Genomic DNA, 27,554 nt, shown 5'->3' with positions numbered 1-27,554 from the left:
GGTGATACCCATGAGTACCTGCACGTTGCAGGGCCCCACATCAGGGCCAATAATTCCCAGCCCTGCTGGGAATAACTGCTCCTCCGGGGACCCACATCAACCCTGTATCCCACCCTTTGGAGCTGTCTGCCCCACAGGTCTCCCTGTGCCATGGCACAGCCCTTGCAAATATATAACCCACCTGCCCCCATGGCCCCCTGCTCACCCCGCATCGGAATAACCTCTGGGAGACCCACGCCTGGACCGTGGGACAGCCCCGGCTCCTGCCCACGCCGGGTCCCCTTGCCTCTGTGAAAGACCTCCCTTCGCTCGAATCCATTACGGCTGCTTTGTCTCTCCCCAGCCTTTCAGCAGAGGGGCTTTTGCTGGTGAAACACAGACCTGGCTCGGCTGGAGGGAGACACAGCCGCATTGTGCAGCCGCTAATGCTAAGTGACTGCTCCTTTGTGCGGCTGGAAGCGCCGAGCCCTTGGCGAATGCATGGGAACAGCTCCAGTTTACAATGGGGTGCAGCCGGGAGCAACCTCAAAGCAAACATTGACTTAAAAATCAGTGTTAACCAGGCAGGCACACCGGACCTCTTGGGAAATACAGCCCCCGCCAGCACTACGCCTTTGTCGTCAGAAGCAAAACCCTGCTGGGCTGGGACAGAGGCGCTTGGTAAAGGCTGCTTTGATGGAGCTGGTGGCAGCCATCCCTGGTCCCAGAGATGCTGCATTGACATCGGCAGCTGACTGGGACAGCAGTGCCACCAGGCGCAGGGAAAGGCAAAGGGTATTTTGTTAACCTAAACACTCAGTCTGGGAAAGAGGGACTGAGGAGCTCGGGCTGGGGTTCAAAGTATCCCACTGGAGAGAAAAGAAACCAGGGGTTTGCCACTCCGTGGATGCCCCTTGAGAAATCAATGTAGGGTTGCATAGGTCACACCCTTGGCACTTTCATAAAGGAGACCCCCTCACACCCACACAGCTCATTTCCAGCTGCCTCACAAGTCAGGATCTCTGTGATGTTCATAGCGAGGTCGCAGATCCATGCACATCCAGCATGGATGGCTACCCAGCACAGCGAGGCTGTTGGCGTGCAGCACTGACCCCTGCCCACAGCTCCCTGGTGAGAGCTCGGCTCATTTCCTTGCAGATGACTGTACTGCATCTCTGTCCCCTCGGGGCAGGGGCTGCTCTGTGATTGAAGAGCGTGGAAAAACTGCACCAAGACCACGTGGGATGTACAATGCAAACGGTGCACGCCATTTCCTCATGGCTTCTGAAGTGCAGTGAGAAAACCAGGCACCCAGCCTGCTCCAGATTGCAGCGGTGGGCACCCAGCCTGCTTCAGAGGACAGGAATGGGTGCCCAGCCTGCTCCAGAGCATGACAGTGGCACCTGACCTGCCCCAGAGCTGGGCTGTGCACCCACCCAGCATCACCAGCTGTGGCTGCTCCTGCAGCACAAGGCTGGAAGCTGCAAAAGGAGATGTTCTCCCAGTCAGGCATCCAGCCTCTGCACAGCCACCTTGATCTCCCTGTCTGCCCTCCAGAGAGCCATGGAGAGGGCCAGCTGAAGCAAGAAGGTGGAGGTGGGTGGTGTGGACCAGGGTTGTGAGCATCACCAGCGTCAGCCAGATGTGGCTGGGCACAGGGAATACTGTGGAAGGTGCACGAACTGGGAATAAGGCTGTTTCCAAGAGGGATGGGGAAGCTCCAAGGGCAGCTTGCCACCAGGATGACTTCTGACAGGACGCTGTGGCTTCCCTACCTCTCGCAGTCTCTAATTCAGGTGCAGTGTGTGGCTCGAAGCCGTGCTCTGCCGCACGTCCCAGACTCGGCACTGACGCTGCCGAGCAGCATTTGTGGCCTTGTGCAATACCCAGGTCACGCAGGGTGACCTGGAAAGCCCTGTGCAGGTGTCGGGGGACATCCATGGCACTGGCTGGACGCCTGGCTGAGGAGGGAGTGATGCATGCTCTCCATCCACAGGTTATCCGCAGCCACCTGTCCCATCTGCCACAGGAAAAGGTGGAAAAGCACCAGAGCATCAGACCTGGATAACCCCATATACGGGTGGATGGGACACGGCAGAGAGGCTGTGGGGACAGATGCGGGGGCAGAGGTGGCCTTGGTGGCACCGTGCCCATGGAGGGGACAGGCTGTCCCGATGAGGGCAGCTAGTACCGCTGTGGTCTCGGCCACTGCCACGCCACGCTGCTGGCAGTGCTGGCCCACAGGGAGGGAAGCAGGAGGGCATCCCTACAGCACCGCCTGCTCTAATCGCAGGCCGGCCAGCTAACTACAGAGGGTAGGAAATCAGGCATGCAAACGAAGCCTAAGTATTAGGTCAGCGCAAGGGAGCCCGGCTGCGGGGCAGGCACCTGCCTATGGCCCTGGGGGCTGCGCGGTCACCGGGACAGCCGGGGGAGCAGGGAATGGGAAAGCCGGGATGGAAGGGACAGTCCTGGGAGGCGGTTGGGTGGCCTAAGCTCGGCTCAGGGCCAGTGGGATCCCTGGGGGGGTTCAAAGGGCCTCAGCGCACTGCGAGTTGCCCGCTCGGGGGGGCTCTTTCGGGACAGGAAAGCCGTGCAGGGGACACAGGGGACGAGGGCGGCTCAGCGGCTCGGGCCGTGCCCCGGTGCCCGCCCGCTCCCCTCCATCGCTCGCCCTTAGGGCCGGATGCCCCGGGCCTGCCCGCCCCGGGGCCCCGAGCAGCGGAGGGCAGGGAGGGGGCAGCGCCCGGGTGGGTCGGAAGGGAGAAGGGAGGGACGGGGCGAGCGGCCGGGGGTCCCCGGGCCGTGCTGGGGCGGGCTGTCGGAGGGGGTCGGTGTTTCCCGGGAGGGGTCGGGAACCGGGGGCCGCGGCCGGGCCAGCCGGGGCAATCGGGCCCGCACCAGCCCGGACCCCCCCGCACCGGCCCGGACCCCCCCCGCCCCACGTGGGGGAGGCCCCGCCCCCCGCCCCGTGACGTCGCTCCCCCGCCCTGCTGTGATGCAATCACGGGGCGGCCCCGCCGCCGGAGTACCCGGATGAGGCAGCCCCGGCTGCGGCGGGCGATGCCGCGGCTCTGACAGGGGATGCGCCCCGGTGAGTGGCGGCGGGGGCAGGGGGTCTCCGCGGCGGCCCGGTGCAGGGGCTGGGCACGGGGGTGGCGAGAGGTGGCCGCGGCCGCGGCGGGGGGGGGGGGCGCCCCTCACGGTGCCGGGGGCTGCGGGCCCCGCGCCCCTGCGCCGATTGGCTGCAAACTGACAACGGGGCAGGTCCCGCCCCCCCACCCGCCGTTGGTTGGCGGCGCCGCTCCGCCGCCTGCTATTGGCGGAAGCGGATGCCTGTAACTGGCCTGCCCGGCCCGGCCCTGCCTGCGCGGCCACCGCCCTGCGTGAGCCGGTTCCCCCCCCGCCTCGGTCGGCTCCTGAGGGGCGGCCGGGGCCCGCGGCAGCGCGGGGTGGGGGTGCGCGGTGTCCGGGCACCCCTTCCCGCCGGAGCCGGCCGTGCTCGCCCGGTGGCAGCGGCCTGCGGGAGAAGCCCCTCTTTTTAAGGTATTTCCAGTTGAGCGTGAGGGACGGGGCCGTGGCTGGCGCGGCGCTGCCCCCCGCGGGCGGACGGGGCGCGGGGTTCGCCGTACAGCTCGGCGGTTCGGGCCCGGCTGCCCGCTCGCCCGTGGGTGCCGGCCGCGGCCGTGGGCTCCCGCTGCTGGGCCCGGGGGGCGGGAACGCGGCTGCTTGTGGCACCGTCGCGTCACGCTTGGCTCCGTCAGGCCGCAGGGCCTGTGGGCGCGGCGGGCAGCGGCCAGGCCGGGCCGGGGTCTCCGGCGGCGGGCGGGGAGGGGGGCGGCTGTGGCCGTCCGGCGGTGCGCGTCCGTGCCGGTCGGAGCGGGGCGACAGAATGCGGGTGCCGAAGGCGACATTGCCCGGCCGAGGGAGCCCGCCCAGCCCTTGAGCGGGTCGCCTTCCGCGGGGCAGTGGCAGCCCCCGGCGTGGGGACGCGGGTGCTCCCGCTGGAGCTCGGCGCCCCGGCCGGCCCCGCAGCCCCACGGGGGGGGGGTGGTGCCTGGGACGGCGCTCACGGTGGCGAATTGCTTCGGACTTCGCTCCTTCCTCGCTGCCGTGTCCGAAAGCGAAGGGACGTAACCCCCGTGCGGCAGTGAGTGAGTTCGGTGACTCGCCTGGCCCTTACGGGGAGGGTGGCCCCCCCCCCCCCCGTTTGCGGCCGCTTCCCCCCCCCCCCCCGTTTGCGGCCGTTGTGCCCCCCCTTTGCAGCCAGCTCTGGCCCAGAAGGTGTTAATTTTTCAGTCCTGCGTCCCCAGTCGCTGACGGGAAACTGGACATATGACTTGCTTCCGTTCTCGTAACATGCTTGGTAGATCAGATGTCTAGGGTACATCTCTATTGAATGCTTTTCAGTAATTCTGTGAGGGTTTTTCTCTGACGTTTTTATCACTTCCCTCTCAGCTTAGTGAATCCTGTTGTATTTCACATATGAGTGACTGAACTCGTAGTCCCTGCCTCATACTCTCAGTTTGAGTTTGGCCCGAATTGCAGCAGACACGCCGTAAAGGGTGAACCCGTCTGATGCAAGAGGAAATACATTACTAGAGTTACACTTCAGTTAAGAGACTTCCCATAAACTCATCTCCCTCCTTCCTAGGGAGGAGGAGAGCTGTCCTCACCCACTTGCAGCCCAGCTGCATTGTGCTCAGCCAGCTTGTGCTGGGAGTATTTAGTGACTCAGGGCTTCTCTGTTCTCTCTGAAACTATCTTGACTTCATCATGAGTGCGCATGACACTCATGTGGCAGAGGGCATTTTTGGATGCCTATGGCGTTTATTACCTTGAGAGGTGGTTAAATATGTGAAACCACCACATCGCTGTAGAAGAGTTCCTTGGATAAGTAAATCAAATTCTCCTCCACCACTCTTCCCCTGCACCCCCAACAATTCCTGGACACCGCAGAGGGTACGTGGCCTTGTCAAGGTCAGTGTTTTGTTAGAGATATTAATAACTCTTAAGAGGAAGGGAGCTGTCCCAGGGCAAAAAAAGTGACCAGGCAGCTTTTATTTTTATTTTTTTGTATTTAAATTTGATGTGTCAGCAGTGTGACTGCACAGGCTTGCTGGTTGATGGTGCCAGTTAACTGCGGTTTAGTGGGGTATGATAGGTGTGGGTAAGTAGTGCGGGTTTTAGATTAATAGTGTCAGGTCTGCCCTCTAAGAGGTCGTCTGCCTTATAGACACAGACCTGGCTGGGCTGTGTATTTCTGTTGTACATATGGAGGCAGAGCCCAGGCATTCTCCTGTTGGTTTACACGTGTGAAAATTTGATCTTGCATGTCATTGGGAGCTACAGAGGTGAAGATACGTCTTTAGAGGCATAGTGATTTAATTCCCCTCCCCCTCTTTGGGGTAAAACCCTCCCCATCCATGGAGGTTGCAGACATGTGAGCTAGTTCCTCATTTGGTGGAGAAGGAAAGAAAAAAGAAAGGAAAATAAGAAAGTGGTGCGGAAACACAAGACTGATGGTGTCTGTGACCTTGGTGCCTCAAGGAGTCGTGTCTCTGGAGGCATGTCTGGGAGTAGACTACCAAAAAGTATGGCAACAAAGTACTATTTGTTCCCGCAGTCTATTACAGTTATTTCTTAGAAGCAGGGAAAGTCAGACTACAGAAAGAAAATGGTCTTTTTACAGTCCTTCTCGACATCTGTGACACCACAAACATAATCGAGACAAACCATGAAGTGCATTCAAGCAAACAGTCTTTTTCACTACTGTACTGCACTCGTCCATGGGCAAAATGAGACATACTCATCAAAGCAAATTTTTCTTGATATGATTGTATCCCTCTAGAGCTGTTCTGTCAATTCAGCTCAGTAGCAGATTGTGCTGTTTACCTCTCCTGATCAGCGTAGAGTTTGGGGATTTATTTTTAACTCTCATCTTGTTAAGTGCTTACTGAAGAGACCTAAGGCCCTCTCTGTTGATGGCTGGACTGTCACTAGCTTTTGGGTAGCATTTTTCATTTCCCTCTCCCTGGCGCTGGCTGAACTTCAGAGATGTAAAAGCAACTGAATTCAATCCTCTGGGAAGAAACCTGTACTAAGTGCTTTTCCCTTTAAGTTTCTTGGTCACTTGTCATTCTGCAGTGTCCGGAAGCATCTTAGCCCTCTGGCCATCGCCTTTCCAGGGAATGTCGTCATCAGTATGATATTAATTGCTGAGACAATAGGGAGGCCTAGGCGATCCGTATGCTGTCATTTGTCACAAGCTCTTTGCTGTGCATGTCATAAACTTTCACGTAAAACTCCTAGGTAGGGTGCTCTGTAATTTTTCAGGGTTTAAAGAAAAAACAGGCAGCTGTGAGTTCGAGTAGATGCAGGTTGAGTGGATAATATCTAGAGGTGGTGTTGGGGTGTGCTGGCATGTGGCACCTTGTGCCAGCTGTCAGGATCAGTGGTCCTGGTGTTCATCATGTCCCACGAATTTTCCTAAGAGGTGGTTTTCCAGAGAGCAGAGTCTGAGCCGGGGGAAGCATATCCTTTTTACAGCCTTAATTTCCTTCTCTGTTTGCTATTTACTCCACACCCTGCTCTATGTGGATTCATCCCGCTGGAGTTCAGGTTCCCGGGTATGGAGCTTGGAGCAAATTGTTCTCATGGTCAGGCCCAGATTGTTCTGGGACATGCTCATCTCCAGGGCCTTTCCTTCATCTCTGGAGATACTGAACATGCATCAGGAGCACCTGCCTCTTCAGATTTTCCTTTTTTAAGGTGCTTCAGTAGTGTTACATGGGAGCAAATAGTCAGATGTCTTAAACTTCCTACGTTAGTGAAAGGGAGAAATGTTTTCAGTAGTTGTAGCTTGATTTCTGAAAAGAGGCTTCTTGCATCAGTACCTTTCCTCTGGTTTCAAGGCTTTCATCCTAGTGCTGGCTAACTCATCGCAGGTGTTTTTTGCCCCACTGGATATCATACATTCATGAGGTGTGTGAGTCTTGGCTGTGTGGTGTAAAGCATACCTGTTCTATTTGATTAATAAGGCCAATCCCACCAGAGGCTGTTGAGATAACAAGGCTTTACTGTATGGTATTTGCTTATCTTAAAGGCTTTTTGTCTGAACCTGGCACAAAGTTCTTGCAGGTAGCATTTGGTTATCTTTTGCCTCCTGTGCTGTCCAAATTGGAAATGCAGTGTTTATTATTACAGCAGAGGACAGAGTGTTGTGCTGACGCTGTGCCCTGTGACTTTTTTTTTTTCCTGAAAGCTCATATGCTGCTGTTGTAAGAGGCAAGGAGGCATTTGTTGCGGTTCACCCGAGAACATTCAGTTCAAAAATAGTATTGCAGGAAAAGACAGAGGTTCACTTTCTGAAGCAGCGATGGATGTGGGCAGCCTTCCAAAACGTGTATGAAAATGCCTCCAGCTCCTATTTCAGGATGAGAAAAACAAGCACAAATTGATTGGTGAAATCTAATCCATGCCGTTTGTTTGTTTTTGATTTGTTTTCCATATTCTAATAAATGAAAGACAACACAGATTTGCTTTGATTTTTGGCTAGAATGTTCAGTTCCTTTGCTTTGAGTCCTGATGGGGTTTTGGGAAGAAATCCAGAGCTTCAGGGTTTTGGGGAGGTTACCTGTTGGTTCTTGTGGTTTGAGAAGGTGGAGAACGGTGGAAACAAGATTTCTTCTGCTTTTATGTCTGTGAATCAGCATAAAATGGGAAGAGGAGGAAGACCTGGTTGCTGACAGTCCTTTCTGCTCTCCACAGCAGCTCTGGATGGTGCCAGCACTCAGCAGCAGAGTCATTCCCTGCAAGAAGGGGATGACTGCAGCAATTAACATGGCACCTGGCAATTTTGGGGCCTTGGGTAGCCAGAATGGGTTATCATCTCAATAACTGAAAGCCACAGGCAAGCTAGGCAGAATTTCTTTATCAAGTCCTATTTTAGGTAGTTACTTGTTTAATCCAAAGGTCAGTGGATGTTTGCCTTCCCTTCGGTGGTGGGGCAGCAAAGCATAGATGTGGGAGTTTTAGCACTGTTGTCGCATTTGAGTGGCCTTGCACTGCCTCTGGTTAATTATTTGTGTGAATAAAATGAGGAAGAATGGTTTATCCAGCCACTTGAGATGCTGCAGGTACATCCTGGGTGAATTGCAGCTGCCTCCAAGCAGTACTCAGAATTATTTTGGACACGCTTCTGTAGCTCAGCCTTAATGCGATGCGTCAGTGAATTGACTTGACTTTGAGAATGGGGAGGAGTGGATTCCCAACTGTGGGAAGGGGTGGGTAGAAGTTGAAACATGGTGTTACATTTCAAACTTAGTGTTTTGGCCTGATACTTGATCCAAACTCTAGCAGCAGCCTCCAGTCACATGGAGAGCTGGGGAAGCTTTTTTTTAAGTTACTGTGTTACACTTCAACTGTGTTTGTGCTTTGGTGACTTAGCTGAAGGGTGGGTGGGTAAAGAGTTTGGTTTGGCCTCCAATGCAAGATTCCTTGAGCTACTTGAAAAATACTGTCTGCATGTTGGTTTACTTACTTCTGCTACATGTTAGATTCAGCCTTTGGCTCTTGTAATATCCAGAGGACACTGAGCATCTCACTTATAAAGACGCTTTTGGAGGTGGGAAACAAGATTTGTCCCATACAACCCCCCCTGGATTTAGAGAAGTTCTTAACCTACAAGCTGCATTTTTTTTTTTACAGTGATCATGGCGTGGAAAAGCTGTTCCATTTTAACAGCGGAGAGTTACTTTGCCCTGCTGACTGTGTAAGTGGGGGCTTGAAAGGAGCTACCACGTTTTGAGCATAGTTCTTGTTTGAGAGCTGCTTTGGATCCTGGAGTTATGCCCACGTAGCTGAGTTTTCCCAGGGCACTGCGTGAATGCTAAGCTGTGTTGTAATGAATTGAAGTGAGCAGCAGCATAAGCCTGCTCTCATTTTCCCTGGAAGACGCTGCTGCATTGTCTTGTTTGTATCCTGAAAGCCTCAGTGTTGTTTGTCAAAGGCTTGATTCTGCGAGTGCCACGTATGCAAAGAAGCCCATGAATAGGAAGGACTTGCCGTGCTGGTTCTCAGCTCCTCACATAATGCCCAGAGCCCGGACAACTGGCAACAGGCTGAAGCAAAGCTGTTTTTGTTAAACTTTTGGTATTCTGTGGGCATCCGCTCTCCCACACATGAGATGTTTAAAATTGTCTGGTTATGTTTTGATAATGCCTAGGAGTCACTTTCTGCCAGGCATGTGCATGTGCTTAGATAGGCCCGTGTTTCTATACCTTAAGTAGAGGGAATGGGCAAAGGTCTGGCAAAAGTGAAGTCATTTACTTATGGGCGCATGTGTGCTGGTGGCAGGTTTGGAAGGTGGCTGCATCTCCCAGCTCGGGGTAGTGTTTTGGCTATGAACTGCCCAGTTTGCTGAGTGTGTCTGTGTGCTCTTGCCTCTTCCTCTTGTCCCTCATGTTTGCAAGGGAAGACAAGCGATGTAACCATGTACAAAAACTGGGATATGGGTGTTGGAGCTTAGTATTGCATGCTGGCATGAGCATCCGATGTAGGTGTTTATGCAGTGCAGTCAACAGATCAAAAATCCATGCTGGTAGCATGAGGCATGGGTAATTGTGAGCTATCCCCTGCTTTGCCAAGGCGGGCGAGGGATGGGTGACTTGGAAAAGGTCATCTTGCTCCTGCTGAGTGGATTTAGGGAGGAAAAGTTGCTGCTGAGGGGCATGAAGTACCTACCATAGAGCTGAATCTCCTCCCTCCGGTATCTAAAAGGAAAGGGTCTTTTGACCAAGGGCGAGGGGCTGAATCTCCTGCATCGGCAGTTGGTGACTGTGAGTACTTGTGGGTCCCAGCAGCCCTTCTGACACAGACTGCGGCTTTGCAGGGATTCCTCGGCTGTTTATTTCCAAGGGCGTACCCCGTGTGAGCAGACAGGAAGGAGTCTTGGGCCCAGATGTACCTTATCTCAGCTATTTCTAGGAAATGGTGTGAGATGTTTCTGTGTACAAACTTTTTTTCTAAACACATCTTGAATTTTGCTGATGGGTGGCTTCCTGGCTGTTTACCTTTTGAGATCAGCTCCTCCGGAACTGCGGGAGCTGACCCCGTTTTATGCTGTGTCTCATTTATTTTGGGGTGAATGTGCTTCTCAGAGTGAAGCCTCTCAGACTGTGCCAGTTCAGAGGAGAGTGCCTTAGAGGAAAAGGTCAGAAGGCTTTTTTACTGAGGCAGTTTCAGTGAGAACAGTGCAGGACTGATGTTATGGACAGCACGCAGCAGTAGCTGAGCTGTTCACCTCTTCCAGGCAATCTGAATTGCAGTTCAGGAGCTGCCTGACACATGCCAGAGCCACAGCAGATGACTGCTTGCCTTAATGCACCCGGCTGTGAAACCGCAACAGTTTGGGAGGTGATTCATGGGCTCTACCTCCGCTGTAAACAGTCTTTTGCATAGGACTTGGGATTTGTCCCTGTGCTGTGATTAAGCTGCCTTGGTAACAGGTGCAACTGCTGAAGCAAGTACACCCAAATAAATTTTTATCTGAAGAGGTACGGCAGGACTGACAGTGTATGTGCTGAGGGAATTATAATGGCTCAGTGTGTATTTTTTATTTTCTTGGTACAAGGCAATGCAGAAAAGGAAGTGCTGTCAGTTCTCTTGGGCAGCATGGAGACCCGATTGTGACAAAATCACTTCTGCGATAAAGCTGTAAAGTTTAAATAAACACAGTGGGAGAGTTGGGGTGTTTTTGAGGTTCTTAGCACCCTCTGGGTAAATTTGATCTTGTGCCCTTGGACTGTGGCAGCTGCAGTCTCAGGTGAAGAGCAAATGCGCTAGTTTTGCCTCCCTTTATCTGTGAGCTAAGTGCCCGTCTCTGAAATGAGCCTGTCTGCCCTCTGATGAAAGCATGGGATTGTTTTGTCCCACTTTTAGGTGTCTAAAATGTGGGTCACTGAGATGCAGAACATATTAGTGTGACAATTTTAGGCCTGAAGGGACAGTGTTGGCTATTGATGCCTGTTAGTATGAAAGTCAGGTTTTCTAGGTCAACTATTACTGATAGATGAGCTTGATGCAAGCATTGTTTAAAGCCTCTGCATTAAACAGAGAAGAGGTTCATTTCAGCTTATCTTTGCTGGGTGTTAATAACAGAATTTGAGTCTTTGCTTTTGGGGGTAAAATGCCTACTTGTAAAAGTTGTTGTGGGATTGCGTGGGGAGAGCTCAGAAATGGTACGTGGTGTGGTGCATCTCCTGGCTGTGGTCGGGAACTGTGGCTGTCTGAACACTCCTCTTGGTCCTGGTGTGCATGGCAGGAGGGTGACCACCGCTTCGTCAGCTCCTGAGACCGGGTGTGTGTCAAGGATGCTGAGCAGCAGTATAGAAAGTATGTGTTAAGTTGTGTTTCGCTTGCTGGCTAGTAGCCAAGCAGCAATGCAAATGGCATCCAGTGGTCCAAGCAGCTGAAGAAAGGAGGTCCTCATTCCTCATCCAGACAGTGTGGTCCCCCTGCCTTGGCATGGGAAGCTGCTCCTCTAAACACCTCCAGGCTCGAAGCGCTGTTGTATGACGTGACTGTAATTTTATGAGGCTGATCTTTCTTGTGTCTGAGAGGGCGGAGGGAGAAAAACTGTGTGGATAACTTCTGTCGCCTGCATGTTTTACGTGAAGGCAGGAATCGGCTAGGACCCACGTAGGAAGAGTAAACTGAAAATTAATCATCATAGCACAGTGTGTTAGCAGTTGACCTCAGGATGTTTGTCCTCATTCATTACATGCCTTTGCAGCTCTAATAGGAGTTGTAGTGTGCATCACAGTGTTGGTGACAGGAGGCAAAATCTCTTTTAACAACATTTTATGAACGGAAGTGGAAGCTGTAGCAGCTGTAAATTTTGGTATCCTTACCAACTGCGGTCCTGAGTGAGTTTGTGGCATTAACTGCTGTTTCAGTGGCAGGTACAAAATACAGCCAGAATTTCTGGTCTTGTTTCAGGCTGCTGCATGAGCGTTTCCAGAAGCTGGGTAAAATTACATTGCTTGTTGTAGCAGGTCTCTGCTGAATGAGGCTTGTTAGGGATCGTTAACATCCCACTTGTGGGTGCCAAGTCTGAATGCCGCTGTCAGAAAGGCTGTGGCAATGAAAGCCCAGTATTTAGCAGCAGTTTTGGGAGTGGTCTGCCTGTCTATTTATCCCGAGTGTATTATGTTTGTATCCTGCAGGTTGTATTGATCATGGACAGTGAAGAAATCCCGACCTTTTTGAGTCCAAAGGAGGAAACTGCATATTGGAAAGAGCTTTCCTTGAAGTACAAACAGAGGTACGCTTGTACACTTGCAGGCTGGATTAGGTTCTTAATGGCCAGAACACTGTTTAATCTATTTCTCTGCAAGGCTACACCAAGACGGGTATCAGATATTTTAGAAAGAATTTCTTGCATATCCAGCTTTAAAATTTCCAGCCTTGTGGGAGCTAAGTATTTCTTGCACAGCGCTACCATGCCAGGAACTCCAGGCTATGTTTTGAGCATGTTTGAGCAAGAGCAGAGCCCTTTTGCGATCATGTGCATCTTTGTATAATTAAAGTGCTACCTTAAGTAGTATCTTGACGTTTAATCACAGGAAGGCGCCTTTGGGCTTACCTTGTATCGTTACTGTTCCCTTGAGCTTCTTGTAGTGGAATTATTGGTATGAAAGGTGGCTGACTTGGTGTCTGCTGCAGTTTATTGAAGTGTATTGTACCTCATAGTCCAGCTTGTACCAGCTTTTAGGGGGCACAGGGCTTTTTGGTTACCAAAAGTGACAAGGAGGGGTTGCTGTCTTGAGTAACACTGTGCTTCTTGTGGGAGAGGGGTGTGATTTGTCTGGGTGTTTTGGGGTTTTCTTTATAGAGTGGGGGGCACTGGAGGCTCCCAGTTTATTTTCTTTGGAAAGCTTTCTTTGCATTCAGTGTTACTCAGGTGCAGTGAGGTGAAGCCAGTTAAACCTCTGTCAAGCCCAAAGAGCCCAAGCTTCAAGTTGTTGGTTTTTTTGTTTGTTTGATTTCGGGGTTTTTTAAAGGGGAAGGTGGAGGGCATGTGGAGAACCCTAAGCTTTTCTTGAGTGTCAGAAAATTCTGTGTTTCCTGAAGCCTTGTTAGTTTTCTGTGTTGCTTGCTAAGAGCTGAACTATTATGTATGGCAAAGATGCAAATTTAATAAGCAAAGTATGTGGAGTAGCTACTTCTAGTATTTAATAACTTGCAGTGGTACAAGGTAGGTATGTGCTGGCTTCCTGCCCAGGTGCTCAGTAACCCTAAGATTCAAGCTTTCATCCTTTTCAAGAACCTTAAATTTCCAGGTACTGCAGAGATACAGAATCTGCTTTTCTCTCATATAGTTTTTGACCAAAATTGGGTTAAATGTTTGCTTAATTAATTGACTTGATATCAAGTCTGCTAGCAGTGAAAGCTAATGGAGTACAAAGTGGGTTCCAGACTTCCATGAATCCTGTAAATAGCCTTGATACAGGTTTCTGTTCACACATGCGTTTAATGTAGCTGTTTGTTTTGATGTAAGAGAATTAATTTCCTTTTATAGCTAAGCTTAATGTGATTTCTCAGTTTCCCCATTTTTTTTTTCCCCTTAGAGGTCTGTAGGTGACACTTAAGCTGAAAAAACAGGAGTTTTAAAGTATTTAATATTTTAGAAGAGCTGTGGATTTTCTTTTAATTTGGGAGATACTGACTTGTCAACTGATGAAATCCTCTCCTTACAGCTTCCAGGAAGCTCGCGAAGAGCTGGCTGAGTTTCAGGAGGGAAGCAGAGAATTAGAAGCTGAGTTGGAGGCACAGCTAGTCCAAGCTGAGCAGAGGAATAGAGATTTGCAAGCAGATAACCAAAGGCTGAAGTATGAAGTGGAAACATTAAAGGTAGGTCTTTTCTGTAATAGCATTGCTGCTTCTTAAAGATATGTCTTCAATCTCATTTTAGATTGTCTGGTCTGTTTGTGGTCACTGAGTATCCCAATGAAGTAAAGGAGTTGTCTGTTCAAGATCCAGACCGAAGTATGACATGTACTCCAAATAAGGCCAGCAACTTACCAGGGAAATTTCTGGTGGAATTTTTCTTGTTCACATCATGAAACTCTTGTCATGGAGTTTGTGCTTGTTTGCTTGAATTCTCTAGGCTTTGCCAAGTAGTAGCTTTAGTAGTTACACAGGCAACATCAGCATAGCAACAGTGTGGACAACACAAGTATGTTTTTGTCACACCACTGCATTGTCATCTTCCTTTGCAAACTAAGGGGGTTTTGCCCAGAGGTCTCCTTGGTTTTGAGACCTTAAAGAAAGCTGAAGATTGGTGATTTGTGCACATCTTTCAGAGAGAAACTAATTAGTTCTTAACAGCCATATCTGTGGAGACAGGAATTGTGTAAAGATCTGCATGTGCAGAAGGTAACTTTTATTTGATGCCTGTATGTTAACAAGTTCTCACCTCTTTTGGAATCTTGGAAAAGCATCATTTGTTGTAGTCTTGAGTTATTTTATTGAAGGCAAGGGTTGGAAACTTACCCAGTGGAATTAAAAGTTTATGGGGTTACTTGTTTGCATATCCACTCCTGGCTTTATCTGTAAGGTCAATAAGTGTTTTATAATGTCAGCAGTTTTTCCATAAGCCCCTATCTGCACCCTCAGAGCTGGTGAGAGCATTTGGGAGTGAGTTCTACCAGTCTTTCAAAGATGAGCTTGTGGACCTGGAGGTTTTGCAACAGATTTCAGTAGATCTCATTTTTGCTAACGGAGATGTCAGACAATTTCTGGTAACAGTGTGGCTATTGTCAGGGGAGAGGCACTGAAGGGGAGGCTATGTAGTTAGATTTCTCTCTGGCTTCCCAGATATTTGAGACTTCAGAGCAGCTGTCAGTGCAGGCTGTTGGGAACAGATGCAGGGATGCATCTCTGAGCAGCCAGCTGTGTCGTGGCAGGATGTCTGTGCACAGTGCAGCATTTGTGATTTTATGCTGTGTCCAGCTCTGACGTTCAGAGCAGCCTGTTCTTTCTACTTCTCCAATTTGCTCTGTATTACCAGCAATCCCAAATCAGCAAACTGCAGCGAGTATGTTACTTTCTTTGTCCCATTTTACTACTGATGACTTGGAGAGTGTACGCAACTGATATTTATCTCACTGCTTCTTTCTTTCAGGAGAAACTGGAGCACCAGTATGCACAAAGTTACAAGCAAGTGTCGTTGTTAGAGGATGACCTGAGCCAGACACGGGCCATTAAAGATCAGCTGCATAAGTATGTGAGGGAGCTGGAGCAGGCCAACGATGACTTGGAACGTGCAAAGAGGTGAAGACTGCAAACCTCTTCTTTCCTTTAAAGTTTTCACTAGATCTTTTCTTTGCTACCCTGATCATCGTATTATTCCTTAAAGGGGAAAATAACATGCATTCAAAAAAACCCAAACAAACCCAGAGACATTTGATTCTTGAACAGTGCTGTTTACCTTTGGAGTTCACCTCCATCGGCTGGTAGTGTTACATTACAGCAAGAAAGGCAGGGGACCAAAGTGCTTCGTGTTTCTGTGAGAAACAGGCAGTGCGAGCAGGCTCAGAGCAAGCCAGGCCAGTGCACTGCTTTTAGTACTACCAGCTAGGTAACTTTATAATACATTTGTGATCCTTGTAGCTCAAAGCCCCTTTGAAGTAAGAAGCTAATGCTTTACATAGTCCCTTTTAAATAAAGCAGGCCAAAGGAGTCTCCTCTTCCCTTGCATAACAGCTTAATGACTATAGGGAACAAACGTGCCCTTTATAAATGCATAAAATGAACAGGCTGCTCTTAGCAACGCCCAGTTTTGGAGCAGGTCATGCTTCCGTTTTGCTGAATGGGAATTTTGCCATTGATTCAGTGGGACCAGGAATGAGCCTCTGGCTATCTGGCAAAAAGATCTGAAAGCTGAGGCCCTGTTTCCACAAGGCTCTTAACCTCCTGACTAACTTTTGACACTAACTTTTGAGCAAATTGGGTCTTAGCTAATGTCCCAGTGCCCTGCTTTTTGCATTCGCTGGGCTGTTGCCTGTCCAGAGCTCTCTCTGGAGAGTACAGCACCACCTGAGCCAGTCAGTGCTTAGGAGCATGGGAAGAGTGGAGATGGGTGCACTGGACTGGCTCTTTCCCAGCTCTTTGGTACATCTCTGAGAGCCAGATGCTATCATGTTCTTTTCATCTGATTTCCCTGCTGCTTTGGAGTTTAGTCCTTTCTAAGAAGCATTTCCATAGCTTTCAAATTACTAACTTGAATGTAGGCCCTGCTAACATTTTTCTTCTATTATGTTTTTGAATACTCTTTTATGTTGGCTGAGCTGAAGAAACTAATATTCTGGATTTTGTTTCTAGGGCAACAATAGTTTCACTGGAAGACTTTGAACAAAGGCTGAACCAAGCTATTGAGAGAAATGCGTTTTTAGAAAGTGAACTGGATGACAAGGAATCGTTGCTAGTTTCTGTACAGAGATTAAAGGATGAAGCGAGAGGTATGGCTTGCTTGATTAGTTCTGTGTCTTGGTACATTGTTGGCCTGGTAAGAGAGACGTGTAGCAACCAAAGCTCATGTTTACAGAAAGCCTCACATAATGAGACTCGCACTGGATGCGTAATGTAAGCGTTGGGTATTGCTAACAGTATGTTCTCTCTTCTTTGTATGCCCAGTGTAGCTAAGAGGAAAAATTTCCTCATGTAGGGAAAAGTTAATACCAGATTAATTCAGGATGTTTTAACACAGGTAAGTACAAAAGTAGTATGTCTCTTAGATGTAACAGATTATGGGGAAGTGTGCTGCAAAAGTTCCAGCTCGCTGTGGTTTTATGCCTTGTATAGGAAGGAAAAGCATAGGAAATGACAGGGAAATAAATCATAAATGGTTAAATAACTTTCTTTAAAAATCCTGTCTCCTGTGTTCCTTCTAAACCTCTTGGAAATTGCCTGGTTTATTTAAGATATTCCAGTGAAAACTGTGATAAGACTGGTGTGATCTGAGATGTTTGGGATAGTGTTCTGGGATGTCATCAGGAGTTGAGGATTCCCCAGTGGATTAGGCTCTGAGGATGCTGGAGATGCATTTTTTTTTTTTTTAATGGTTGATGGAAACTAATTTCTCTAACAGCGGTGATGATCTGCTCCTCAGCCTGTGCCTGCCTTTAATGTAGTTTAGTGGTTTTCAACTTTGTTTCCCAAGTGAAGCTTTTCTAAAATAATTCCTCAGTTAAGGCCTAGACCTGAGTGTGAGACAACACACTTGACAACAGGCTGGGATTTTTTTGTTGTTGTTCTCCTTTGTGAAGTTCTTTGGACCATGCTCGTTCTCCACAAATTGAAAGCTTTTATTGGAAGCACAGGAATTTTATAATAAATATGAAAAGGGAAATACATGTGTTGTAGTTTGGTGTTAGGGTAATAATACTGGAAAAAACAAAAAAACCTAGGGGACTGTTTTCTAGAACACTGGAATGATATGCAGAAAAGACATCTTGTTTCTTGGATGAGTCATTTGGAAATTTTTAGTGTTTGTTAGGGTAACAAAGCTACATGTTATTCCCCCTGACAACAGCCCCTTGACAGCAAGCAGGAACACTAACCACTAAAAGAACTGATACAGTGTCAAAGTCAAATATTTCTGATTGAACAGCCACAAATCCTCTGCTAGGAGCCTAAATAGTTTTTCATTTCAGCTGTGCTGTTTTACTTAAAATCAGGTCTAAATATTTGTGAGAACTTAAAAGCCACAATGTACAACTAATTTTGCTCTTGCGTGTTATACCAGATTGAGGCAAGGAATAAGAAGTCTGTGAAAGATTAAGTTGCTGTACCCAAAAAGAAACAATCCCCTTGTAATCTATCGTTTATTTGTGTCTAGTCCCTTCTAAGGATTTTATAGATTCAATGCTGAGCTGTGCTGGATGCTCTTTGTAGCAAAGGTGTGTGGAAATGGGAGGGGACAAGGTAGGGGTAAGCGGCAGTCTGGAGAGGAGGTGAGAATAAAACATGTGTTTCCTAATCTCTAGTCTCTTTCCCTGTGGTTTGGACTACCCAGCCTCTCCAGTCTACTCTTCTACTTGTCGAGGTATCAAGAAACTGGGTTCAACCCTTTGACTGTCTCTGGCTAGTGAAACTGGGTTCAACCCTTTGACTGTCTCTGGCTAGTGTGTAGTCCTGTGGTATATTAACTGGAAGAATAATGTGGGGAACTGGAAACAAGAATAGGTTATTCTTCCCTTTTTCCAGCCTCTGGGCAGGAGCCGAGTGTAGTTCGGCAGGCATTTGTGGCCAGCTGCAGTTTTTGTAGCACGCTTTCCATGGGACTCACGGTACAGGTGGGCAAAAATACCAAGGCTAAATCACCAGCTGTGCTCACTGGGACCACACAGTGCTGTGGTCCAGCGAGGGCTCTGTCTGCTGCCTCTCTGCTCCCAGCTGTCATGGGAAATGATGGTGCTGGGCTGTGGCTGCTCTGAGGTGGGGGAAAGCAAGCAGCAGGCAATTAATACAGGGTTGTCACAAAGTGTCTCCTCCTCCCTCCCTCCCAAATGAATAGAGAGAGTGTTTGTTTGAGAAATCGGTCGCTAATATGGGGGGTTTGTTTGTTTTTCCCTTGACCCTTAGACTTACGGCAAGAGCTGGCAGTACGGGAAAGACAACAAGAAGTCACCCGAAAGTCAGCACCCAGTTCTCCGACTCTAGACTGTGAAAAGATGGATTCAGCTGTCCAGGCATCTCTCTCCTTGCCAGCTACGCCTGTTGGAAAAGGATCAGAAAATAGTTTTCCTTCCCCAAAAGGTATAAGTCATAGAAACTGTGTCTAGTTGTTCGGCAGTATGTTAGCTAACAGTTTCAGACCAAGTGCTTGTTGGTGAATTTGAAGTAAATGCAGGTGGATCCCACAGGTGTGTTGCATAAGGTGTGTTTAAATCCTGGGGCAGCATCAGGTGCATTCAAGGAGTATAATGAGTAAGTAGCACAGGAGAGAAGGGCAGTGAAGCCTAGATAAGATTTTTGAGGGGGCAGGGGGTTGTACTCGGCACTAGGTGCCTGCAGCAGAGCACTGAAGATACCTGGGGTTGCAGGGAAGTGGAGTAGCTGGTATTTCTTCTTAAGTGTGGGGTAGCAGTGGTGAGTAAATGGTAGTCAGTAATTCTAATGGTCTGGGGTCTCTGTTACCGCACATAGTTTTCAGGGGTCATCTCTTCTCTGTGAGACAGCAGGATGTTCGTCTAGTCCCCTTCCCCATCTGGAAGGCTCTGGACAATCACAAGGATTAATACATTATTTTTTCAAATTAGAAAGGGTAGATTCCAGAGGAAGCTCTGGCTGGATTAGATGAATTGCAGGCAATAGCCTTGCAGATGGGAGAGTGCATGAACTCTGCATGTAGGTCTAATGGGAAAGAGGGCAGTGGACAGGAATTAAGCTTTTTCATTTTCCGTGGCTAGTGGTCATGTAGTCTGTGTGTTATTGTGGGATAATTGTATAAAGAGTCTGCAGCAGGATTTTAGATTTACCTTTTTATGTAGAAGTTGATTTATTTACATTTAAAAGAAAAATTGACTGTAGGGCATATAATAAAGCGTGTCTGTATTTGCAGCTATACCAAATGGATTTGGTACCAGCCCCCTTACTCCTTCAGCTAGAATATCTGCACTCAACATTGTGGGAGATCTATTACGGAAAGTGGGGGTGAGTGCTCTGAACTGAAGCTCTGTGCTGCTAGTTCTTACTAGCTCTGTGCTGCTGTCGTTGTGCTTTCGTCCTTGTGCACAATTAGAGCAAGGCCTTAGCCCATGCTGAATACATGCTGTACTTCCCAAATCACCCGTGTTCACTGTTTAGTATGTGATAATCTGTTTTGTGTTTTTTAATTATCTTGATTTGTAAAGTGTGTTACTAAGGTTCTGATGCAAGTTTTTGGTGTCAAAATTCATATTTGGAGTAAAAGTTTCTCAAGCACTTTGGTATATGGAGTTAGACAGCAACAGCTACTTTTCCTTACTTTAAACTGGGCCTTGCAGCTTCCTCTGTAATGAGGCTAAGATGCAGAGCCTCAGACTCTGGGTGCCTGCTGCACATGAGCAAGGAGCTGAGATCACGCTGCCAGTGTCTCCTCATGTGCCTGGGAGATCTGCAACAGATGCTGAAAATGGGAAATAAATAATGTCTAGAAACCTTTGGTAAGAAAGTGAGGAAATAAATCAGGAGAAAGCCCAGTGTTCCCATATGTAGTTGATGGGGAAGTGAAATGCGTGAGCCATTAAAGGGATTACTGCTGTAAGCAGGGAAGAAGTGGTTTAAACATCTGTTACAGTGTTGGTTAGGATGCCAGGCTTTCCAGTTGAACGAAGACATGACTCCTGAGTTAGGAGAAGCTCGTTGACATGCCTCGGTGGTTCATGTTTTGAGTGGAAGCATGGTTAGCCTTGGTGTCTAGCCTCCGGTGCTGGCTTTCCTCCGTCTCTTGTGGCTAACACTGAGAACAGCAATAGATGCAGTAGACACAGTTGTTTTAGCAAAGTTTGAAATTGAAAATTACCTCGTTGCTTGCATTTGGAGCCAGTGAGCTCGTAGTTGGTTTGAAAGGGTGGCAGGATGACTCTGGGTTATGGAGTGACGTGTTTAAAATGGGATCATTGTGAGTAAGAGTCTGCAGGGGATTTAGGGAGCTTAATCACAATCCTGTGTGATTACTCTGCAAGGACAGGAAATGCCAAATAAGCATGCCGCTTTCCCAGCCTGCTCTTAGACACACACTCTGCCACTGATACAAAATTCCAGCTTGTGCATTTGTTTAGTAACAATTATAGGATGTTCAGGATTTCTTTGGGTTTGGCTGTTCATAGGATGCCTCATCCCAAGCCTTAGACTCCTTTTCTCTGCAGGAAATTTCCCCTCTGCTTTCTTGCTTGCAGCTGAGTCGGGAGTCGCTTGGCACAGATCATGCTGGCTATTTCCAGCTGATAGGTGCTTTGAGACCAAGAGATTGGTAATTATCTCTATCTCCCCATATAGTTGCTAGTAAGCTTACATGGATTTCTAGAAGACTGTGTAGTGTTCACTTATGTGGGGTAGCGTGTTGGTGCCTTATTAATGGAATATTTTTCTATGTGGAACAGGACCAAACCACGTGTTTGGGGAGATGAGCTTTTGTCTCCAGTGCATGCATTTGCACGTGTCTGAATGCCTCCTTGCACAGGGTGGATGTACCAAAGAGTTAAGAGGACTTTCTGCTAGACCAGATGGACATTCGAGTTAAGCCTCAGTTTGTGACAGGCAGCAGAAAGGGCAGGTGATGTTCTGAAGAAGGAAATCAGGCTTTTGTTCTCCTGCCTGCAAGGAGTCAGTGGGTGATCCAGAGACTGTCACCTTGTATAGGGGAAAAAGATCTCACCAGGCTTGGTTGGAAGTAGTAGAGATGAGGTACAGGCCACAGAGACAGGCTTAGCTGCTGCCTTAGATTCCTCCTTCTGATGCTGTGGCTGTAGTACTGTTTGTTCTGAAGTGTATCAGTGGGGCTTAGGAAACTGTTTTGGTTTTTTTGCAGGCCAAGATTAAGAAAGAAATGCTAGAAGGCATTGTCCTGAGGAAAAAATTCAACTTCCCAAATATGCAGCTCCTCCCAAAACCTGAGGATTCTGCTTTAGGCTCTGTCTTAGTCTTCCAATTAGCTTATGCCAGCCTTACTGCAGCTGCTGAAGCAAGAAGTTTTGGTAACTTCTGCTAGGAGTTGGCTTCCTTATTTTAAGTAATTAACTGAAAGTGGATATGTTCAAAAATCTGATCCCTAATGGAACTGAGTCATGCCTAGCAGTCTGCGTCAGCATCTTGTTGTGTGTGTTCCCTTTGGGGTTGGGTAATAGAGAAAATTATAGCTTTGTTCCCTTTTAGTTCAGTTTTTGCCAAAGGTGATCACACTGGGGTCCTGATCATGGTGATCTTGGGGTCATGACAAAGCATGAACTCAAGCAGCAAAATACTTTCTCTTAATGGTATTAATGTTTTGACAATGCTTTTTTTTCCCCTCCCCACTTTCACAGGCCTTAGAATCCAAATTAGCTGCTTGCAGAAATTTTGCAAAGGACCAGGCATCACGGAAATCCTATATTTCAGGGAACGTTAACAGCAGCATGATGAACAGCAATGGCACAAAGTACCCTCATCCGGGGCATACTTCTTTCTTTGACAAAGGGTAAGTAAGGATATATTTTTGCCCTAAAGGGGAGTGCATTTCAGCATGTACTTTGAGCAGAAGTTTTTCTTGGCTTGTCTTTAGCCTATCACAGCCTTTTGTCCTATAGGAAAAATAATTTGCGGAGCCAAAGTCTCAAGGGGATGGGGAAGGTGACAGTACTGATTTCTGTAAAGCAAAGAGAAAAGCCAATGTGACTGTCTCCTAGCTGGTAGGATGTCAGTGCCTGTTCTGAAGTAAGTAGTGGTGGAGTTGCTATAGTTACTGGTGTGCTCATGGGGAAGTACATTAACTGCAAATCTGGAGATTCCCTTGGTGAGAACAGCTGAGTGTAGGCAGCAAACGTTCGCTGGGAGGCTGGTGCCCTCTTTGCTCTACTTCCCCCTCTATCAGGGGGAAATTAAACGTCATTAACAGCGTAATTCTGGTGATTGAGGGGGCAACTGCCTCTCTGGCTGTGCTGTGTGTCATCCATGAAGCCAGAAACTGCTTTCACAGGAAAAACTAGCCCACGTGTCTCCTGTGACTTGCCTGTGGTCAGAGCTTCCTCTGGGGTACTGGGAAGTGCTTGAGCAGGAGGGTTCTCCCACAGTTCCTCATAGCGCAGGGCCTCCTGCTTGTGTGAGGAGCCTGAGAAGCGAGGCAAAAAACACAGCGCTCCTCCAGTGTTAGCACTGCGGTATTGTGAGCTGTGCTTGGTGTCACTGGGCAAAACCCCCTCCGTGCTCCCTGCGTGGTAGTAGCCTTCCATGCTAAACCTCAAGCCAGTGCAATTTGATGCCAATATTCAGCACATCCTCAATCCAGAATTTATTTTAGAGAATTAAATGAGCTGTTACCGACCTGAAGAGTGCCGTATACAGAGCAGACAAGCTGAGCTTCCTACAATCACCCTCATTTGAGCTGAATTGTGTTGCTATGTGGGTGGCAGGGCAAGTTGCATCTTAGAAACTGCCATTCAGAGTTTTTAGAGCCACTGTTGTTTGCTGCTTTTGGAAAGGAAGAGTTCAGAGACTATCAAAGTCAATGTCACGTGCAAATCAGACTTGTGGGTTGTTCTGTGCTGCAGGGCTGGCTGGATCTGTGCACCACTGCAGCAGTGCTCATGCTTGCAGTGCACGGGCTACGTTTCAGGTGCAAGCTGTCAGGGTAGTTGGTAGGGAGAGATTATATCCTGTTCTCTGGAGGCAGCATGGCTATATTGAGTTGTAGTGTGAGGAATAAGCTGATTGCTGTGTGGGGGTCAATTCAAATTATCCAGATTGTCATCACGCCTATTATCTGGGCTGGCTGCCTGGAGTTAGGAGCAGGTTGTAGCTGAAAAAGGCTTGGAAACCCAGACTCCTGAAGGGTAACTTCTACAGCAGAGTTGGAGGATGTTAGTGGGCTAGAAAAGGGGGTGGAAATCACTGATGTGCTTATCTGCAAGTTGTTAGAGATCCCTCCACAGCCCTGCTGTCCTGTCCTTCTCCTCTGTACCCCCATACGCTCTTCACAGCGGGGCTGGTGGCCCATCCCTCTCCTCTTGCAACAGCTCCCGCTCTGCGTTACTGCCCCTGTCAGGGTCTGTGCATGCTGGAGGTGTCTGTGACGTGCACATCTCCACGGCTGCTGTGTAAAACCTGTATAATTGTGTCTGCACGTGTAAGCTAAACTGAGCTGTAACCTAAATGAGGTCAGCCCCATCATGCCCGCACGCTGCCAGCAGTGTCCGAGCTCCCAGCCGCACTGGTTGCTGGCAGACATCAGATCCAGAGTGCATTGTGGTGGCTGGGCATGGGGGGCTGAGCCAAGGCATGCCCTGTCTTCTCCCTTCTCCTCTCTCTCCAGCCCCTGTACTCTCCTCTCTGCCCCTAGTTGTTGCTGGAGCCTGAAACAGCCACGTGTGATCGTGGATCCAATCTAATCTGCAGCCACTGCCCAAAGAACAGCTGGTTGTGTTGTGGTGGGATTAGGACAGAGGTAACTTGGCCACATGGTTACAGTTGCATTTCCTTCCCTTCCTCTACCATTTTGTTGGTTAAAATGTTTGATGAGTCTCTGTCTCCCATCAAACACCTGCTCTTTGCTTGCTGAGTGGAGCTGAGCAGGCAGCTGCAGACAGTGACAGGCAGCAGCTGGCACAGGGGAGTGTTGCTGTAGGGGAGGCCTGGAGGACAGCGGGGCTTGCACCGAGGCTTTGCTGGGAAATCAGAACAGTTAAGACTTACGTAATTTTTAAAAACTCCAAAGAGTCTGGTGTAAGATTAATTTCCCGCAGACTTGTTCCTTCAGGAACATGCTGTTTCTGTCCAGAAGCCAGGACAGGGCAAAACAGCACCTTGAGGGTGTTCTCAGATAGATACTTGTGTTTTTCTGGTTTAATTGTTCTTAATTGGTTAATAACTTCGATCCAGTTGGGGAACAAAATGGCTCTGACCTTGATGGGCTCAGCGGAGGCCTAGCACTTGAACATCAGAGCTGAGGCAGCATGTGAGCCAACATGGGGTGTTTGTTCCTTGGGGCGTTAACTCCTTGTTCACTGCTCTCCTGCTCCCCTTCCTGTGTTCTTGAATGTAAAAAAAAAAAAAAAAAATGTTCAGTTATTTTTGTGAGTCTGTTGGGTTTTGTTTTAATAAAACAAGCCAGGTTTTTTTTTTTTGTGAGAAGTGTGTCTGCTTGCACACTTCTAGCAGTCCTGTGAAGCATGTAGGTATATTTACCTGGTGGACACTGTTATCCACAACCCTGACTGTAATACATCAAGCTGTGAGATCAGGGTCGTCTTTCGGTTGCTTAGTCCACCTTATTAAAAAGTTTCCCAGGAAGAAGAGGGAGCTGTAGATAACTTGGGTGCAGGTGAGTAATCCCGTGTCCTGTAATGTGCTTTGCAGTGTTCAGGCTTTTATCTGGGTCGTGCTTTTTCAGTAGTGGAGTGTGACGGGAGTGCTGGTTGTTGCTGAAGTAGGACCCCTTGCCTGCCCGCGCAGAGCAGTCTCATTATGCAGTGGTGGAACAGGAGAGGTCTGGTGAGGTTTTGTGGAACACCTTTGCTTTGCCCCAGTTCTTTCACCCAGGGTTATCCCCAGGAATGTCTTTATTGTGTGCATAAACTGTTTCAATTTTTCTCCACTAGGCGTGAAAAGGTCATATTCCCCACCTTGGTCATGGGTAAATGAATTCATTTGCAATGATAAGCTGCATGCGTTTTAACTTGGTGCTTGGAGGTGCAGAGTTGGTGGTTATGCTAACTGCATGAGGTAGTAGTTCTCTTAGTATTGCAAACTAATAGCTCATGATCAAAGCCTGAGGCTATAATCTCTGTCTTTCTCCTTACTTTAGATAAACTTCTCTAGTGCTGTAACCTGTTGCAACCTGTAAGATTGTGTGCTGCTTGCTTTCTTGATCTGATTAATATTTCTTCAAAGATACGCATGTTTCTGATTGGATCAGTCACATCAGAGATACAGAATGAAGTACTGCTGCTGTTAACTTAGAAAGTTAGTTTGCCCTTTGGTCATGTTTTGCCTCCAATGTTTTGTTGGCTGTCGGTTTGCCGATGCTCCGGTTGCCGTGGTTCTGGCTAACGGGAAAGCAAACAAAGGCACAGATGTGCTGGGAGCCAGCCAGAATTACAGATGTGCTGGGAGCCAGCCAGAATTGCCGAGCGGGGAGAGTGGACAGCACGGTCTGAAGCGCAGGGAGACAGCAGTGCTCCTGCTCGGTGTCACCACCCCTGCCCAGCGCACCCGGCTGGCACCGTCATGCCAAGGCTGTGCAGGTAGCGGGGCCACGGGCTCTGTGGGAGGGGATCCGGCCACACAGGGGCTCGGTGCACCACCGGCAGCGATGGCGAAGGGTCCTTGTTTATCTGCCTCTCAAGGGAGTGGGAAGGGCTCCCCACGCTGTCAAAAAGCGCAGGTCCTTTACCAGCCTCACCTGCCACAGCCTTGTCCCTGTGCTCCTTATTTCTCTGTGCTGGGTGTTCGTCTGTCTCCTTGTGCTGTTACTGCTGCTTGCGGTAAGTGGCGTGTTTTAAAGCACTCACCTGCCTGGAAGCTCACTCTTCATCTGGTTTTCTTTCGGGGCCAGTCGCCAAGTATGCTTTGACCACATCCATTTACTCCTCAAGCTGGGCTGTTCAGCTACAGGAAAATTTTCTGCTGAGTTTTTGTTGGATACGTAAAGTTGGGGGAGTCTTAGCGATAAGGTGCTAAGTACAAAATACAGCTTGAAATACAGTTTAATGAGTAAAAACCTATCTTTAGCAATCAGGGCAGAGAGCGTGGTTGGAAATGGGCAGAAAATCCACGCCAGTGCAGAGACAGGCAATTGGAAACATCCGTCAGAAACCCTGCAGGGAGCATTTCCAGCAGGGATTGGTGCTTTCGGTGCCATTTGAAGCACCAGAGCGTGGTTTCTCAGGAAGCCTGGAGCAAGGGCACAGCACAGGCTCCACAGAGCACGTTTGGTTGGGTCTGAGGGTCAGCGAAACGAGGCAGAAGCAGGAGGGAAGTGATCTGGCTGGGATTAATCGCTGCAGGCGGGTCCCCAGGCTGCTGGGCAGCTCGGCTCTGTGCAGCAGCCCCGCACGCGTGCCAGGCCTGGCCTGGGCAGAGCAGCCAAGGGCAGGAGCGATGCGGTGCTGGCTGAGACCCTGGGGACTGAGCACAAGGACTTGTCTTCCCAGCTCCCTTCCGAGAGGTTAGGCAGGGGTCATCCAGCCCACTTTGTTACTTTTTACCGTTGCTGTGTTAAACATATTTTCTTTTCCTTTAACCCTGTTTCTAACTGCAGTAATGCTGATCTTTTTTTCCCTTTTTTTTTTTTTTTGTGTGCGTTTTCGTGTTACCAACAGAAATCCATGACTGGGTAAGACCTCAGTAAGCTCAGCCATAATGCCAGCTTTCAGTTTGCCCCCCAGTTGCTGCTACTAGTTGAAGCCTTTTCCTGTGCCCCCCTTACTGCACTGGCTTTCAGCAAACTAAAGCCCCTGCTTTATCTCTGTTTCTGCACCGAGGGCAGGTAACTGACTGCAGGAGCTGATCTGGGGAGAAGCTGCCTCCCTGCTGTATTTTTTTTAATCAGCAAACAATGGGGAAACCTCAAAAGGGTTCTGAATGAGGTTTCTATCTTTCTCCATCTTCAGCAGAAAGCCTTCTCATGTCTCCCTTGTGCATCACAGTGCTGTGAGCACTTCACATGTGCGGGTTAACATTTGTAACACAATGCTTATAGCGCTTGTCCTTTTGCTGCCCTGGCTCTGTGATAATAGGGCTTGGTCTCCCTTCTTGTTTCAGGCATTGCTGGATTGTTTTTGACGCAGGTAATTTAGGCAGAGTCCTGTCATGTCCATGTGGCATCTGTGCTGAGC

At 48.8% G+C, this 27,554-nt stretch overlaps 1 protein-coding gene across 5 annotated transcripts in view; it reads left to right on the top strand.

Annotated features, from left to right (window-relative positions):
• The first annotated feature begins 2,981 nt into the window (after positions 1 to 2,981).
• NDEL1 (nudE neurodevelopment protein 1 like 1) overlaps positions 2,982 to 27,554 on the top strand; it is a 29,197-nt gene continuing 4,624 nt past the window's right edge. Inside the window, exons 1-9 of one of the 5 annotated variants that reach the window (XM_040580557.1) lie at positions 8,700 to 8,752; positions 12,207 to 12,304; positions 13,740 to 13,893; positions 15,167 to 15,315; positions 16,366 to 16,502; positions 18,628 to 18,801; positions 19,607 to 19,698; positions 22,050 to 22,201; positions 25,317 to 25,351. In XM_040580557.1, the coding sequence (XP_040436491.1) occupies positions 12,219 to 12,304; positions 13,740 to 13,893; positions 15,167 to 15,315; positions 16,366 to 16,502; positions 18,628 to 18,801; positions 19,607 to 19,698; positions 22,050 to 22,201; positions 25,317 to 25,351 (979 nt within the window). In that variant the 5' untranslated portion in view covers positions 8,700 to 8,752; positions 12,207 to 12,218. Of the gene's footprint in view, positions 3,074 to 3,405; positions 3,526 to 8,699; positions 8,753 to 12,206; positions 12,305 to 13,739; positions 13,894 to 15,166; positions 15,316 to 16,365; positions 16,503 to 18,627; positions 18,802 to 19,606; positions 19,699 to 22,049; positions 22,202 to 25,316; positions 25,352 to 27,038; positions 27,053 to 27,554 lie in introns of those variants that run through there. The other 4 variants (XM_040580566.1, XM_040580574.1, XM_040580582.1 and 1 more) reach the window with 4 other exon arrangements.

This window comes from Falco naumanni, chromosome 1 (genome assembly GCF_017639655.2).
Source record: "Falco naumanni isolate bFalNau1 chromosome 1, bFalNau1.pat, whole genome shotgun sequence".
Taxonomy (NCBI): Eukaryota; Metazoa; Chordata; class Aves; order Falconiformes; family Falconidae; genus Falco; species Falco naumanni.
The sequence above is the reverse complement of the archived record's forward strand: the minus strand, read 5'-3'. Positions and strand labels throughout refer to the sequence as shown.